The 18,319-nt window shown below is 44.9% G+C and overlaps 1 protein-coding gene and 1 long non-coding RNA gene across 4 annotated transcripts in view; one reads left to right on the top strand and one right to left on the bottom strand.

Moving 5' to 3' along the window:
• Positions 1 to 5,272: 5,272 nt before the first annotated feature.
• On the bottom strand, positions 5,273 to 16,067 carry LOC135971235 (uncharacterized). The gene is made up of 3 exons (XR_010587300.2): positions 15,885 to 16,067; positions 9,226 to 9,378; positions 5,273 to 5,417 (listed from the first exon to the last, which is right to left on the bottom strand). It is a non-coding gene; the product is annotated as an uncharacterized lncRNA (long non-coding RNA).
• DAP (death associated protein) overlaps positions 15,853 to 18,319 on the top strand; it is a 76,906-nt gene continuing 74,439 nt past the window's right edge. For all 3 annotated transcript variants that reach the window (XM_045393547.2, XM_015451150.3, XM_045393548.3), the window contains exon 1: positions 15,853 to 16,089. In XM_045393547.2, the coding sequence (XP_045249482.2) occupies positions 16,035 to 16,089 (55 nt within the window). In that variant the 5' untranslated portion in view covers positions 15,853 to 16,034. The remainder of the gene's footprint in view (positions 16,090 to 18,319) is intronic.

Here is an 18,319-nt window from a genome sequence, read left to right as displayed (position 1 = left end):
TCACTGTAATCACGTGTTTGGGCACGGCTGTCATTTTACTGCCTGCTAGGAAAAGGGAATATGCTTGAATTTTATACGTTTCTGAATTTCATAAATTTTTTATTTTTAGAGGTGCTCCAGGCTGACTCCACACCTCCCAGTGAATGACAGTTGTTCTAAAGGTGGACGTTCTTATTTAAGATTTTCATCAAGAAAAGTACTCTTTGTAGTGAACAAGGACACTCATGCAATTGGATTCACGGAGAAATGTTTGTTTTTCTCCCACTTGTTTAGTGTTGCTGGTGTTAGATCAAGTCTAGCCTTTACTGTTCCACTAAAAAGTGACCATTTGTGATTACATATTTACAAAACTATATTCAGAAGGATGTTTCAGATATTACATTTTTTCTAACAGTTCATTTCAGTTTTGAATAGAAGCCTTAAAATAGTTGGCCGGGCGCAGTGGCTCACACATGTAATCCCAGCACTTTGGGAAGCCGAGGTGGGCGGATCACGAGGTCAGGAGATTGAGACCATCCTGGCTAACATGGTGAAACCCCGTCTCTACTAAAAACACAAAAAAATTAGCCGGGCATAGTGGTGGGCATCTGTAGTCCCAGCTACTCAGGAGGCTGAGGCAGGAGAAGGGCGTGAACCCAGGAAGAGGAGGCTGCAGTGAACCGAGATCGCGCCACCGCACTCCAGCCTGGGTGTCAGAGTGAGACTCCATTTTAAAAATAAATAAATAAATAAATAAATAAATAAATAAATAAATAAATAATTGAAAAAGAAAGAGTTAAAAATAAATCATGGAAAATCATAAAGTGATTCATTATCTGAAATACTTTCTGAGTACAAAGCACTTTGTTTCCACTTCTTTGCTAGTACCTGCAAGTGAGCTAAAATGTGAAGGAAGGCATTTGTGATCTGATTTTGTGTCTACAAATGCTATGCCTAACCTTGAGCTGCTGCCTTTGTTGGTGTGTGAAGTGATGCAGCAAAGCAGGCGTTGGCAAACCTTCTGCAAAGGGCCAGTCCATTTATTTTACTTTGGGGGCCAAATGTGTCTGCCACGACTCCTCAACACCGCCATTGTAGCCGAAAAGCAGCCATGAATAATATGTAAAGAAATGGGCATGACTGTGTTCCAATAAAACTTTACACGAATAGGCTCCAGGTCAGACCTGCCTTGCAGGCTGCTGTTTACCAACCCTGTAGTAAACAATACCCAAATGTACTCTAGTTGAGAATAAAATGAAAATTAGTGATAATGGTACAGTACAGCTAGAACATTATTATTTCTGACACAGCAATAACGTGCCACATATATAAAATGCTTCAACATAAATATGGGCAGATTATATTAACAGGTTGTATTGGCAATCACCATCCAAGTAGTGACCCCTGACCTGTGACTTCTCCTGTCATCTACAATCATTTAAAAAGCTGTCGAACCACTGGGGTGAGAGTGGTAAGATGTGAAATCTTCCCTTTGTCACCCTAATGATGAATTTCTACCTAGTCAGTTGGAACAGTGATACCATACATTTATTTGAGTTGATAATATGGCAAAAAAAAAAAATAATCATGGGGCTGCCCATGAAAATCCTATCTGTTTAGGAGATACAGGCAATATAAATGAAAGAAAAAGCTCCTAATAATAATTACCAAACCTGAAATCAAGGTAGAGGAAGACGCTTGCCCATGAAGATGTTTTAAGTCTGAATGTCCAGAAACAAGAGTCAGCCAAGTTGAAAGGTTGAAGAAGTCTGACCAAGTCTTCTCATTCCTAATCCACTCACGGAAGCAGAGAAGTATGTTATTTCAGGCCTCGGGCTGACAGCTCCCAGGGCTTGCCCTTCCATTCTGTCCCTTACACCGCATCTTGGATATCCCAAAACTGAAACTCGACTTGGTGTGTGCCCTGCCTGCTGGCCTTTTCCTCCTTAAAGGAGAGTAACAGTGGGCAAGAGGCAGCAGCCTCCACTGGCAGCATCACAACTGACCCCAGCCAAGAAGGACACCATGACATTCATGCTCTTCTCGTGCCTTTCAGGGGAATCCATAAATCAGACCCATTCATGGCCACCTGGGAAAACACTGGGAGCTGTTTGTAATCACAGCACATGAACACAACACCATCAGTCAATGTCTTCTCCTCAACTGTGATCAAAATTAATTTAAAGAGATTTAACTTTAAAAAGGAACATTGATGCGATGTTCATAAATCAATGAGCTAAATATTAGTCCTCATAACTGTTATAAAATCAGTTAATGATCCTTTCTGCTGTAAGCACAATTCTTAATCATTAGCACCATTACACATAGCTTCTCTTGAAACGCATCACCCAATACATCACAACACACAGTACTCACTCTCTAAGCAATCACGTGAAAGAATAAGGAGATACCAGTAATTCAAAACTGAAGCAGGCTTCTGACTTCCTAGTAGGCAATAGTCCCCTAGAAACTATAGATTATGTGATGTTCAGCAGTTCTCAAGCTTTAGCATGTATTCGAAACACCAGGAGGGCTTATGAAAACACAGATTGCTGGGGCCCAGCCCAGAGTTTCAGATTTAGTAGATCTATGGTAGGGTAAGAACTTGGATCTCTTTACAACCTCTCAGTGGTGCAGATGCTACTGCTCCAGGACCACACGAAGAACCACTGTTCTAGAGAAGGGGCCTACACACTTTCTCTAGAGGGTCAAATTAATACTTCTGCTTTACAGCCCATGCCACCTCCATTGCAACTACTCAGTTCTGCTCTTGTAACACAAAAGCAGCCACAGATCATACTTAAGTGAGTGATGTGGCTGTGTTCCATTAGAACATTATTTACAAAAATAGGCGTGGACTGGACATGTCCTTTAGCCACAGTTTACTGACACCTGCGAGAGAGAATGAAGGACTATCTTCAGAAGACTTGCCACATCTCTCTGGCATGAATAACTGAAAGGGATAAAGTGTTGCAAGCCAGCCTCTCCCTACCCCAAATTTCTTCCTGAAAGATCTTGCCTGCACATAACATAAAGCATGAATGCCATGGCACCTGACTTTTATCTTTTAAAATGTGTTCCAAGGAACTGTCCAGAAACAACACATTATATTAATATCAGAAAGCTTTAGAAACTGGATCATTATTCAGCATTTCAGTCTGTTTTAGAGGAGAATACCAGAAGCCTACCTCTGTCACTTGTCACCATGTACTGTGTCGGCTTCCAATGGACTGGAGTATAAGCTCTGAGAGAGCTGAAACTTTATCTTCACTTTATAGAAAGGTGCCTGGAAAAAGGAAGGTGCTCAAAAGTATTTTGTTGAATAAAAGAAAGTATGAAATCAACAAATCCATTCCTGGCCTTTAGATTTCTAGATTTACCTTCAGAGCCTGGTAGCCAACTGTGCCTCCCTCCTCTCCATCACTACAGCCCTGGGACCGTAGGAACAGAAAAGAGACCAGGAGGGAGGCTCAGGGTCAGCGGATGTCTACCAAGACCACCACACTTGGGCTGATGATAAGGACAGACTTCCTTTGAGTCTCTCAGTTCCTGTACTTTGCTGTTTGGACCCTCAAGGACCACTCAGCTCTCCAGACACCTAAGTGAAAGTTGGAAGTGGAAACAAACACCAGGGAACTGAGATCAAACAAAGCAGAGAGCCTAGGGCTGTTGATGGAAAGAGCTGGCTCCATGAGACAGGCAGACTTTAGTATCAGAAAGGCCAGCAAGGTAGGTAGGAGTTGAGGGGGAAAGGAGATGGAAAGCAAAACTTCCTGTTTTAATGAATTTGTTAGAACAGAAGCAACCTAAGTGTCCATCGACAGATGAATAAAGAAAATGTGACATCTGTGCACAATGGAAAACTATTGGGCCAAACACTGCAAGACCCCACTTACATGAGCAAGCCAAAACAGTCAAACTCATAGAAACAGAGTAAAATGGTGGTGCCAAAGGCTGGGAGAGGGGAAGACGTATCTCTTGGTATATTTCACAGTTTGCAAGACGAATACATTCTAGAGATCTGCTACACAGAGCCGTGCCTGTAGTTAGCAATACAGTATTATTCACTTAAAGATTTGTTAACAGGGTAGATGTCTCATTAAGTGTTCTTACCACCATAATAGAGAAAAAGCCATTAGAGGCTCTGCTTTTTATGTGCAGTTTGCAAGTTAGAAAGGAGAAAAACTAGAACTGAGGTCTGAAAATCAGATTAGCAAGAGAATTTATATAAGATATAATCTGTGATGATGAACTAAATTAGTACGAGGTCATTTTGCAGCTGAAGTCTTTAACAATAGGCACAATTTATGAACACTATTCCCTACAAGGGGGAGGTTTAGGAACAGATGCAATTATCTTAAATGTGTTTTACAACTTGGAGTTACACAAGGTATGAGGTTAAGGGGTTATATTCCCAATGGGTAAAGATAGGCTCTGGGGTAAAACACTGGATAATAGGAGTGCCCTCATCTCTTGAAATCAAATTTCAGAAAAACTTGGCAGGAAGATCAGTAACTTATGATAGATAACAGAGGCTAGTCAAATGTGACAGGGCTACTTGGTTAGCTCACTAAGTCATAAAAGTTCTCTCCACTTCAGCTTACACCCAGGAAGGTCATGTACAGCATAGCACCTGAATCACAGTAGGTTCAGGCCCAAGAATGTTGCATGCTCTCTGCAGCAGGTCTGGAATGGAGATCCAGAAGAGAGGAAAGTCATAGCTGAGCATGTCAGTCAGGGTGCTCTAGAGAAACAGAACCAATAGTGTGTGTGTGTGTGTGTGTGTGTGTGTCTGTCTGTGTGTGTGTGTCTGTGTGTGTGTCTGTGTGTGTGTGTGTGTCTGTGTGTGTGTGTGTTTGTGTGTGTGTGTCTGTGTGTCTGTGTGTGTGTCTGTGTGTGTCCGTGTGTGTGTGTGTGTGTGTGTCGGTCCGTGTGTGTGTGTCTGTGTGCGTGTGTGTCTGTGTGTGTGTGTCTGTGTGTGTGTGTGTGTGTGTGAGAGAGAGAGAGAGAGAGAGAGACAAAGAGATTTATTTTAAGGAGTTGGTTCCTGAGATTGGGGCGCCTACATTCAGTCTTTTTTCTACTAAGTTCTTCACCTAATTGGACGAGGCTCACCCACACTATAGCGAGTGCTCTGCTTTACTCAAAGTTCACCAATTTCAGTGTCTATCTCATCTAAAAAAGAGCTTCACAGATACATCTAGAATAATGTTTGACCCAATACCTGTGCCCCATAGCCCATCCAAGCTGACACATGAAATGAACCATCACATTGAGTCATCCACTGGCAGCGTCCTAGGAGAGGTCGTTTATTGGTGTTTCCAGAGCTTCCCTAGTTTTCTTTCTTTCTGAGGCTGCCAGAGTCCTCTCCTTAATTCTGTGAGCCCCTCCAGTACCCTGTAAATATTCCAACAAGAACTTGTAGTTGGTTTCTCCTTCTGAAACAAAAAGAGAAGGGAAAAGAAAAGGAGAATAACAACATTCTTAAGGGACAGAGGAACAGTAAATAAGCCAAACCCAAACTAAGCCTGACCCAGCATGTTATTCCCCAATATTTGTGCTGAGGGATGTCATGTCAAGCTATACCTTTGCCACAACCTTGCCTGGAATGCTAAGTGTAGCTTTTCTTTACCCAAATGCCCTGCGGTTCTTTGTTAAGGCCATGAATAGTCATGTTGTAAGTCTCCAGTGAGCTACTGAAATTGTATGTTTTCTTTTATTTTTTCCATGGTCAAAGGCATTTTATTAATTTGTGTCAGAGAAAAGCTTGTGGATGGTGCCCCAGAGGGTCCCTCCAAACCTGAAGGATGGCTTTGGGATTTGTTCTTATCTGGATTAATAGCAATCGTATTTCCCAAGCTTGGACCTTTTCTAAAATTGAGCAAGAACAGAGCGGGCTTTTCTGCAAACATACTGAGGACTAGGATCCAACAGAAGTCATTATTTACAACCCTCTCAAGCCTGCAAAGTCACACACACACACTTCACCCTGAATGGAATAATTAATCGATTATAGGAAATCACTTGCTGAGAAGGAAGATGGTCTAAAAAGAAAATCAAGTAATTTCAGCAGGAAAAAAAAGGCTCTAAATTTTTTTAAGGAAATTAATTGCCATCTCTAGCCCTACAACAGTGAGATCCAATAAAGCTGAGATGGCAAGAGCCCAGGGGTATCTTCCAGACTCATGCCCAGGCATAGGTTTGTTAGTATAGACTCAGCAATTATTGGGGAACTTTAAGGTATGATACAAAGAATTTAGCCCATGTTCATATTTAGTCCTATTATAGAGCTGAACTCACCAATAAATTAACTTAAATCTAATAAAGTGGCCATGCTTAAAAACCCTTTCTATCATGAGGTGATCAGGTTGACATCTTCAGTGATTAGACATGTTAATAACATGTACCCTTAACATAATGTGATTAAAAAAAAAAAAAAAAAAAAGTCGCTATGGTCTTCCTTCCAAAATCCTGTAACTCCTGTTTTTAACTATGAGAAAAACACCAAACACAAATTAAGGGACAATTTACAAAACAAGATAGCTAAAAAGAATCCTTGTCTGTTTTTGTCTGGAAGCCTGGAGGAACGTACAACAGAATGTTACAAGTGGTCAACTTTACGTGCTGGTAGGATTGCTGATAAGTGGTGACTTGCTTTTTCCTTTGGACGTTAATCTGTTATTTAGATGTTCCAAAGTGTATTATTTTTGTATTTTTTAAAAAATGTATTCATAAAAATTAATTCTTTCTTGAATGTAGTCAAAACATCCACATGGCCAGTGACAGAAGATACAACATGCTCCTTTGGAGGAAAAAATAACGCAGGCCAGCAGCCTCTTCTTCGAGACCTTCTTCACTTCAAAGCCTGTGAAAACAGCCCTTCTAAAAAATGGTGTCACTAATGCTATCAAAACTCTTAAGATTGCCAAAACTACATTTAGGAGGCATATAGTACAGCACAAGGGCTGAGTGGTTCCCAGACAATGGGGGGGCTGCTGCTGTCCCTGGGGAGGACAAAACCCATGCATTCTTCCCGTCTGAAGGGGTTAGCCCTGCACCTGTGAGTGTGCCTAGAAGAGGGGAGCCGAGAGCCCACCCGCTGAGCAGGCCACTGCAGGGGTGACGCCCACTCACCTTGCAGCCCCTGCCTATTGCAGGGCTGACATCCCCACTGCCTACAGGGTGGAGGTTGTTTCCTTAGTACAAGTCCTTTTTTATTCTTCATCTTAAATTAATAAGTGTCCAAGGAATGAACTAGCACAGCAGTTTTCAAAGTGTGGTCTAGGACCCCTGGAAGTTCTCTAGATGCATTCAGGGTGTTTAGGAGGTCAAAACTGTTTATGATAATACTAAAATGTTCTTTGCTGTTTTTCACTCTCATTCTTTCTCCAGTCTATAGTGGGGTTTTTCAGGGCCTACACAAATGGCTATGGCAACAGACCGCAGAAGCAAAGGCTGCCTTCTGTCAGCCAGTCTTAAGGTGGCACTTCCAGACCTTCCATTGCCTTTCTACACACAGCCTGCCTGCAAGTCAGCCTGGAAGAATTGGGATTTAGAAACCGTGGGCCACCGTCCCTCTTGTCTTCTCTAGTCCTCCCTGTGAAGGCCCACCTCCTGCTGCCTGTCAGCTGGAAGGCTGCCGTCCACACTCCCTATCCATGAGACCTGCCCATTGTCTTCCACAAACAAGTGGGAATCTCTGATTGTTCTAGAACATTCACCATGTTCTGCTTTGTAATATATGTCTACTTTGCTGTTTCTCTAAAATCTCTAACAACAAGTTATGTGCTTTTAGATCTGTGTTTAGTTCTTTAAAGTTTACAAAGCATTCTCAACAGGCCATCACACGTACTTCTTATATGCCTTCCAGAGGGGTGCACTATTGTGCCTGTCTTAAGGGAAGGGTGCTGAGACTCTGAGAGGGTGCAGTTTTCCCAAAGTAACACATGCAATGTGTGGTCAGGCTAGGGCTCAAACCTAGGTCTCCAGACCTAGAAGCTCTGTCATTTATAGATTGTACTTCCTCAACTGATCCCACATGAAAAGTCTGAGCAGAGCCTCATGGTCCTGGTAGAGGTGACCCCCCTCACCACACTTCTGATATTTGTTGTCTCACTTAATATGACATTCTCACACCTGAAGAGCCTTTTGAAAGGTTTTTATGCATTTTTAAGAGTAACAGAGTAAATCAATGTCCTAGTACCACCAAATTCTGTATCGTTTCTTTTTTTTTTTTTTTTTTAAAGGTAAAAAAATGTTGTTCTTCAATTTCAAATTTCAAGCTCCTTTGAGATTATTTTATCTTGCTGAAAGCCTCTTTATTCTTGATGTTTGTCATGTTTATCTTTTAGACTTAGAGCAGTTTATATACCTTTCTAAAAAAATGTTATACAAGAAGATAAATGCTAAGACATAATATTGAATAACTATTTGAATCCTCAAGTAAGATAGGTGTTGTGGCCTCCAATATGGAAATGTAATTACAGAATGTGTAAGTAGCTTGCACAGGTCAAATAATGACTCAATGCAAGAGCTAGACATAAAATTATCCTTACCACTCCCCATTTCTCTGCTAAAACACATTTTTTTAAATAAATAACTTACGAAGCATTTGAAATTGCCTAGAAAGTCAATATTCATGGTTGTATTACTGTCATCTTTTTTTGCAGTTTCTATTTTCTAACTTTTAAATAAAGATAAGAGGAATATTTTGCCAAGGTTCAGACTGGTTTTTTTTTTTTTCTTCAAATACTGTTAACTAAAGTATAACCTCATATGTGACTAAAATTGATCTCCATGCTCTTTATTAGCTGTTGAATTACTTTTGAAAAATGCCTGAAAGTGTCACTGAGTGATAAGTTGAGGCCCAATGAAATCCCAAAGATCCCTCACTTGTGTGTGTGTGTATGCACGCACACGTGTGTATATGTGTGTGTAAAATATATTCTATCATTTTTATTTGATTTTAAGATATGAATATCCTCTTCAAGTATTTTATGTTTATGTGTGTATGCAAATAAATTATATTAAAATTAATTCAAAGCCTACACTACATAGTATAATAAGAAATATCCTGGATATTACAAAGCAAAGTCAAGAATGACTGATGCTCTTCCCTTATGAGCAAAATTAACAATGGAGGAGAAATCAGAGAAATCCTGGGTCATTGTCTTCGTCCATTTTATGCTACTACAACAGAATACTGGTGACTGCATAATTTATAAAAAACAAATATTTATTTATCACAGTTCTGGAGGCTGGGAAGTCCAAAGTCAAGGGTCCCGCATCTGGTGAAGGCCTTCTTGGTGTGTCATCCCATGGCGGAGGGTGGAAGGGCAAGAGAACACATGAAAGAAGAGGAAGGAGGGCTTAATTCATCCTCTTATCAGGAGCCCACTCCTGTGATAACAGCATAAATCCATTCATGAGAACAGAGCCCTCACGAGCCAGTCACTTATGAAACGCCCCGCTTCTCAACACCATTGCATTGGGGATTAAGTTTCGAACACAGGAATTCTGGGGGACACATTCAAGCCATGGAAGTAGTAAATAAGAATCCAAAATTCTCATCTATCAGACAACAGCACAAGAAGACAGGAAATAGAAACCAGCCTGGAATAAGAAAGCAATATTCATCGAAGTGATTGTTATGTGGGATTATTTTAACACACACTGGGACTATTCTTGTATTTCATGAATGCTGATAAAAAGGAACTCCCTTTGCAGTAATAACAGTACATTCTCTAGTATATTATAGCTTACAAAACACTTTTAAATGTACAACGGATAAGATAGCAAGAGCTGGTTCTCTTGGGTCTCACCACACTAGCTAACAATCCTTGCACCAAGCTTAGAAAATCCAGCTACAGATCCAGTTTCTCCACTAAAAGAGGGCAGAGAACTCCCTGTGTCTCAGGATCCTGTGGGGGGTAAATGGGGTGACACGGAGCTGTCCAAACATAATCAGATTTAGTCAAAGTCCTTCATTCTCACAACCTTCCTGGGAGAGGCATTAGCGTTCACATCTCTGACTTGCAGATAAGGAAACTGAGGCTCAGAAAGTTTTAGTGATGTAGCCACAGACTAAAAATACACACCTGGAGAAGAGAATCTGCATTTTCAGTTTCTTCAAATCCTTTTTCTAGTGCTTTCAGCATTCGCAGTAAGTGAATTCACCACCATTTGGGATTAGAAAACAGCCTATTTACAGGCGGATCATCTGAGCTCAAGAGTTCAAGACCAGCCTGGGTAATATGGCAAAAACCCATCTCTACCAGAAATACAAAAAATTAACTGGGCATGGTGGCACGGGCCTGTAGTTCCAGCTACTTGGGAGGCTGAGATGAGACATCACTTGAGCCTGGGAGGCAAAGATTGCAGTGAACCGAGATCATACCACTGCACTCCAGCCTGGGTGACAGAGTGAGACCCCGTCTAAAAAAGAGAGAGAGAGAGTGAGAGAGAGAGAGAGAGAGAGAGAGAGAGAGAGAGAGAGAACAGCCTATTGAGAGAAGAAAAGAAAATGTTCCCAAAACTCTATTTAGAAGTCAGTCCACAGCTGGAGGGAATGGAACTAGGGCTTAGAAAATCCAGCTTTGGGTCCCAGGTCACACTCACCAGAGTTGCATCCCACATAAGTCCAACAATCCTTCTCTTTTCCATTTTGTTTGTTTGTTTTTGTTTTCCTTGGTGCATGGGTTAACCTGCCTTACTCCTATTGTTACTGTGAGATTCAAATAAGATTATTCATTCAACAATTCTCATCCTATCTACCGAGTATGTACATCTACACAGAACATCTACATAGTACATCTACACCACCAGTGGGTGATGACTGACATTTATTCTCAGCATCTAGGACTGGAGGGGCTGGACACTCCCATGCATGCATGCACACACGTGTGCACACACATATGCACAAAGCATTTACAAGATAAAGCAAATGTCAGAAAAGATTAGTGGCCATGTGCCATCTACATGCTACATATATTTTTCATTCTCTGTTTAGTCATCATTGGCTACTCTTCATTTAGGTAGCAGTTGTGAGAAATTAAATGTATCTATGTTCTAGAATTACATGGAGAAAATATCTGTTGAATGCTTCTTCTGTTCCCACGATGGTTTTAGGTGCTGGGAATACCTAGTGGGCAAGATGGATTAGGTTTCTCCCCTCATGGAGCTGACATTCTAGTCAGTGGAGAAAAACAATAAGCCAGCAGACAGATAAATGAGGAATTTCAGATGAGGATGGAGTGCTATAAAGACAGGAAGACAGAGAGGTATGAGTTGAGTGCCCAGATTCTTCACATCTGATGGTCAAAGCAGGCCCCTTGAAAAGCTGATTCCAGAATGAGAAGGAGTTAACCACGCGAGGATCTGGAAGAGACGGTTCTCGGCAGTGGTGTTGTGGGACTTTCTCCTTAGCCTAGCTAAAAACAGGGTCCTTGTCACATAACCATGAAAGATTAGGCTCCTAGACACTTGGAAGGGTGAGGAAAATGGAGTTTATTAGGCAAAAAGGAAAAAAGGGAAACAGGGACTCTCAGCAAGAGTCGTGCTAGCCGGTTTCCCATCTCACAGATTGAATCCCAGGTTCCACCCGGGAACAGAAGACATCAGGCTCCTCTCCTCTGCAAAGGGTATAAATTTCTGTGACTCTACCCCATTCTTCCGGTGTGCAGGTAGTCAGAGTTTCTCTGGGGACCCCTTTATGCTTGGCTGTCTCAGTGGGAGTGGCTAATGCAAAGGCCCAAGGGGAAGAATTGGCTTGTCCTGCTAGAGGAACTTCAGAAAGGCCAGTGTGGCCAGAGGAGCCAAGAGGGATGAGCTCACAGTTGGGTAGGACCCCTGTCATGCAGGGTCTGGTAGGCCATGTGTGCTAGGGGTTGTATTTGGCTGCCCATGAAGACACCAACCACAAGGACTTCATTTAATAGAAATTTGTTTCCCACACAACAAAAGAGTCTAGAGGAGGAGTCCACAGCTCTGAAGAGCCTTCATGGACCCTCAGATTCCCACATGCCTTTGACCTTTCTGCTCTGTTACCTTTAGCATGTGATTTTCATGCCTTTGATGGCCTCACAGTTACAATATGATTGTTCTACCTTTGGCTCTCTGTCTGAATTCAAGGTGGTACAAACGATGAAGTCATCAGAAGGAAGGGGTGTCCCCATATTAAGAATGCAAATTTCCTCCAAAACCCCTCAGCAGATTTCCATGGTCAGAACGGTGTCACTTGGCCACCCCTAGCTACAAGGGAAGCTGAAAAATAAGTGTCTTTTTTTTTTTGTCTGTGAAGTTCACTACCTTCTTAACAGTATTTCCTTCATTAGAAATGCTGTTGAGTAGACAGATTATTCCACACTGTAATGAGTAGCTTGGATTGTATTCTAGAGAAGAAGCTATTTGCTGGTAGGTGGGAGAATCAGGAGTTCTTTGAACACGTGAAATTAACTTGACTGTCACACTGTCAGGAGCAGACTGTACCTGAATCACATAGCACCCAAATATAATACGTTAGTGGCAGTGAATCTGTATGGGTCTGCAGCAACCTCAATTCTTGCCTCTGCAGAAGAATTCAACTGAGGGGTATAAAGCAGAAAGAGAGACTGAAGCAAGCTTTGAAGAAGAAGTGAACGTTTATTAAAAAGCTTTATATCTGGAACAAAAGGAAAGTACACTTGGAAGACGGCCAAGCAGGTAACTTTAGAGATCAGGTGCATGGTTTGACCTTTGACTTAGGGTTTTATACGTTGGCATACTTCTGGGGTCTTGCATCCCTTGTCCCGATTCTTCCCTTGGGGTGGGCTGACCACATGCGTAGTGACTTGCCAGCGCTTGGAAAGTGAGCAAAGGCCGTGTGTTTATTGGAGGTGTACACACGCTCACTTGAGGAAATCTTCCCTTACCAGCCCAATGTTCCTAGAAGGTCATATACCAGTTAAACTCTGCCATTTTGCCTCTTGATGTGTGGCAAAGAGATCTTATCAGGAAGCTGTTGATCACCACTTTCAGGTTTTTTCTGTCTACTGGGCGACTGCCTTTCCCTGGCGCTGACTGCAACCAATTATTATTTTAGAGAAATGGTGTAACAACTTCTTGACCATCACCTGATGGTCACACAACATTTGTAGCGGTGTGGGTTGTGGGGAAGAGTCCTCTCCTGCCCTGCTCAGGCCGACTAGCTACCTACTGTAACACCACCAGAGTTTCCCAATCAGTACAACCCTGGAGAACAGGTCACAGCCAAAGATACACAACCTGTCAGACCTCAGGGCAGTCCAGGGGCCACCAGGGCCCCTCTGGAGCTCTGCTCCTTCCTGCGAAGGCTTCCCCACCCCCACCCCCCAGGGTTCCTTATCATTAGCATTTGAGTTTAAGATGCTGTCGCTCATAACATGCAACTTTGTTTTAGGTGCCACTAAGGGTAAAAACACTACCAATTCAAGGATACCACCATGTGCTCTTTCAACTTACAATTTTCATTTTATACTTCCAAGAAATGGTTCTTGAGGCTTAAAACGTAAGGCATGAGTTTTTAATTATATAGCACCTTTGCACATACATAAAAAGGAAACTACTCATGAAATTAATCGGTTAGGTACCCTTAAACGTTTAAGAATGTGAGTGACGCGGTATCTCTTTAAAGAGGACCCCAGTATTAACTTCAGGATTCTCTTCCAAACTGCTGGCACCCACTTGCAAGTTTGGATGTGAATACAAGACAATGAGAAGCATGTCATGACTGCAGCCTGGCCAACAATTATCCTATTAGTGGTGTTGAAATGTGTGTATGGAGTGGAGAATGCAAGACCAGTGTATGCTATGTGCATTTCCACGTGTGCCCTGATGCACAAAGAGTTGCGCAGCACTGAGTTAGACAACAAATAGAGAAGCCAAGGTGGTAGTGGTGAGTCTGGTGTTTAGTTGAGGGACAGAAAGAGAGAAATGAGGTTACAGTTTTGGCACCGGTAAGCATCTGCAGGTGGTGATGGTGGTGAGTCTGGAGCTCAGTGCAGGGGCAGAAATAAATGGGGTTGCAGACTTGTCACCCGTAAGCATCTATCTGCATGATAGTTGTCCACACGGGGCTCCATGTGACTATCTATGGGAAGTCTGGATACAGAAGAAGGCCAAGTAAGCCGTGGGATACTCAAATGTTTATAAATCTAGAAGAGGGCGAACCGCCAAGCTGACAGAGTGAGCAGCCAGGGTGGCCAGAGAACTGGAGGGTAAGGCAGTGATGTGGCACCTCTGGACGAGCAAAAGAGGAGGGCGATGGCCAGCTACATCAAGTGCCACTAAGAGCTCAAGTAGAATGAAAGTGGAAAATGACAGTTGGATCTGGCAGCACAGAAGTTGTAAGTGACTTCCACAAAAGGACCTCCCATGGTTGAGGACAGCGCTGCAGAGCTTGATGAAAACCAGACAAACTGGACTGGAGGGAGTGACAAGAGATGAGCTCCACCTCCTTGAACAGTTTTGTTGTCAAAGGGAAAAGTACAGTCAAGAGAGGGGTTGTGTTTCCTTCGCTAGAGAGATTAATCCTGTCTGAATGCGAATCCAGCAAGGGCAGCGTGGAAGTTAACAGCAGTTGCAAAGCACTGGGGCAGGCGGGAACAACACGATCCAAGACACAAGAGCCAGGCATCAGCCACGGCAACAGGAAGATGATGGTGAAAACCAAAAGTGTCTGAGACTGGTCTCAACTTAGGAAGTTTGTTTTGCCAAGGTTGAGGATGTGCAGTGACACACCCTCAGGAGGTTCTGATGACATGTGCCCAGGGTGGCCAGGTAACAGCTTGGTTTTATACATTTGAGGGAGACATGAGACATCAATCAATACATAAGATGTAGGTTGCCTCTTTAGGAGGTAAAATGTGAAGTGGGGACACCCGGGTCATAGGTACATTTAAAGGTTTTCTGATAGGCAATTGGTTGAGAGTTATCTAAACACCTGGACTCAATAGAGGGGAATGTCCGGATTGCATTACGGAGTTCTGGAGACCAAGGTGTTATCATGCAGATGAAGCCGGGAATACACTGCAAATGTTTCTTATCAGACCTAAAGAGTCGTCTATTATAGGGTCTCCGTGCGAATATTTGTGAGGCCATGTTTGACTTCCACTTCGCAGCAAGGGCTGAACTAGTTTTTCACGACAACTTAGAAGGCCACCAGCGGAGTTGAGGGTCCATCCGTTGGCTGCGGCGCTTAGAATTTTATTTTTGGTCCATACCGGGGGAGGGCAGCGCTGGCCCTCACTCGGAAAGCAGGCTCTCCCCTCGCATCCTCTTTTAACAAATTCCTGCTCTCTCGACCCCCGTCGCTGCCATCTGGGCTCGCCTTTCCGCGCTTCATTAGGTCCTGCCGCGGCGGGGGCTGAGGGCCTCAGGGGACGGTTGCCTCCCCGCCGGGACGCCCTGGCCCTAGCCCGCATGTTGGGCGCCGTCACCCCGCCATCGCCGCATAGCCAGGAGACTGGCTGAGCGCGTTCGCTGCAGGAGGCATCCTCAGCTAGATCCTGCTTAACTTCCCGCAGCCAGCCGAGGACCCCGCCTCCCTCTGCTTCTTTCTCCCTCTCACTCTCCCACCCCTCTCTCCCTTCCCTCCCCCGCCCCCCCCGCCCCCCCCGCCCCCCCCCGCCTCCCCCGCCCCCCCCGCCCCCCCCGCCCCCCCCGCCCCCCCCGCCCCCCCCCGCCTCCCCCGCCTCCCCCGCCTCCCCCGCCTCCGCCCTCGGCCACAGCGACCGACGTGGCACGGCCGGCTGCGCAAGCTCCGTATACGTAACTCGCGGCCCGGCGGGGCGGGCGGGCCGCGGTGACGTCAGTGCGCACGTCGTGGGTGGGCTTGGCTGCGCCACGTCGGCGCGCGGCGGCCGCGCCCCCTTAACGGCAGTGGCACTCGCTCGGTTCAGGCGGCTCCGGCGCCCCACGCGCGCGCACGTCGCTTTCCCGCCCACTCGCTTCCCGGAGCTCACACCCGCGCTCACTCGCGCACTCCCGCCTGGCCCGAGAACCGCGCCGCCGCTTCGGCCCCGCGGAAGCCCCGCCGCGCCATGTCTTCGCCTCCCGAAGGGAAACTAGAGACTAAAGCTGGACACCCGCCCGCCGGTACTGACTCGTTTCCCCTTTCTCTCCACGCGCGGGTGCCGGGGGCGGGCTCGAACCCGGGGGCGCCGGGCGGGGGCTCCGCGGGGAGGGCCCCGGCGGGCGCTGAGACTTGGTCCGGGCCCTGATGTCCGCCCGAGGGGCGCGGGCCGCGGAGAGCTCGGGCGCCCAGGCCCGGGACGAGCCCGCCTGAGCTTCGGCCCGGCTTGCCGGCGGCGGAGACGCGTTTCTTCCTAAGGCGCGCGGGCCGCCGCGTACCTGTGCGATTGCGCGCGGGCTCCGGTGCCTTGGGCGAACCCAGTTGCACAACTTGTAACAACGTTTTGGCGGATAATATTTACTTAGAAGGTACAAGTACAGATGTCTAGAAAGAAAATAACAGAAACAATGAAAAGTCAGTGGTGTTAATATCATGGTAATGATTAATTAGAGGCTGCCAGCGTTTCATACCGATTCAAGAACCAAGGAGCGGAAATAATTTTTATCATTAATCACTCAATATGACTTTCACCGCCAGTTTCTTCCACATCCAGATTTTTTTTTTCCCCAAAGGTGCTTTTTCTCTTTTTGAGCAAATCCTAAACTTCTGAGCCGAGGAAGTTAACGCCAGGAAAGAGCGGTCTGTCTTAGAACCTAGGGATCTAAGCAGCCTTCATGCTCCTGCGACCACCTCTTCTCTCTGGGCACGGTTCCTGTTTGCACTTTGGACTCTCTCCAGACGGGTCTGTTTCCGTTTCTACTCTCCTTTCCAGTGGCATTCGGCCCATATGGAGGGACACTGGTGAGAAGATCAAAGGCCTTGGGTCTCAGAAGCCAAGTCACCTCAATGTGTGGATGCGTGGGGTTCTTTTAGGGTCTTAATAGCACACCTTAGTGTCATAAACTCAGTCTTCTAGGAACAGAAGTCTTTGAGAAACATGGCTTCTTTTGGTGGCACATTTGTGCCATTTTCTTGTTACAATAAAGATTCCTGGCCGGGCGCGGTGGCTCACTCCTGTAATCCCAGCACTTTGGGAGGCCAAGGAGGGTGGATCACTTGAGGTCAGGAGTTCAAGACTAGCCTGGCTAACGTGGTGAAAGCCCGTCTCTACTAAAAGTACAAAAATTAGCTGGGCGTGGTGGCGGGCGCCTGTAATCCCAGCTATTCAGGAGGCCGAGGCGGGAGAATGACTTGAACCAGGGAGGCAGAGGTTGTAGTGAGCCAAGATTGAGCCAAAGCACTCCAGCCTTGGCGACAACGCCAGCGAGACTCCATCTCAAAAAAAAAAAAAAAAAAATTACCATTATCCTTCTCTGCTGTCCTCTACTGTAGGGCGGGAATTCCTTGCCCCAGCACAACGAATAGGAGCAGTTCTTTAAATATGTTGCAGTCCAGAGTAGGCAATATTTTTCGGTGGTGATGGAAGCTCTCTACGACAAAACTAACTGGCACTAGAAAAGAAAAATGTCTAACTGATGCCAGAGAACTTAAGAGGCATGGGGTTTTAGAAAATCATTCCACTGGGTGGAAAATGGGCTTTGGGGGAATTTGTGTTGCATTGGTTTTAAGGAAAAAAGAAAAAAAAGTACCTCAAAGGGAGATTTTTTTTTTTAATGGGATTTCCTTTAAGGATAACTGACTTCTATTCTACCACAGCGGGTCCCTGTCCTCCATGGGGAGGAGCGCCTTGATTTCCACCTGGGGCAGGGCTGCCTCCAGGAACTGCGCTGGCCCTCCGCTCTCCAGGACCTGGATTACATTAAAGCATATCTATTGGAATGATACAGAACCAAAGTACAGTAATTAAATTGCATACAGGGATATACCCATATGGAGGATTTGTTTTGTTTTTTGTTTTGTTTTATTACTTTTTTTTTGAAACAGAGTCTCACTCTGTCACCTAGGCTGGAGTGCAGTGGCATGATCTTGGCTCACTTCTACCTCCGCCTCCTGGGTTCAAGAGATTCTCCTGTGTCAGCCTCCCGAGTAGCTGGCATTACAGGCACCTGCCACCACGCCTGGCTAATTTTTGTATTTTTAGTAGAGACCGGGTTTTGCCATGTTGGCCAGGCTGGTCTCGAACTCCTGACCTCAGGTGATCCACCCGCCTCAGCCTTCCAAAGTGCCCATATGGAGATTTTTAAGGTCAGAGGTATAAACTGTACATGCTCACTCCCTGGGAAAAATTTCTTTCTGGACTCTGGTTTTCTTTTGATTACAGAGTAAACAGCTAGGCTTTGTGAATTACAGAGT

Source organism: Macaca fascicularis, chromosome 6 (assembly GCF_037993035.2).
Source record: "Macaca fascicularis isolate 582-1 chromosome 6, T2T-MFA8v1.1".
NCBI classification, from domain to species: domain Eukaryota; kingdom Metazoa; phylum Chordata; class Mammalia; order Primates; family Cercopithecidae; genus Macaca; species Macaca fascicularis.
The sequence above is the reverse complement of the archived record's forward strand: the minus strand, read 5'-3'. Positions and strand labels throughout refer to the sequence as shown.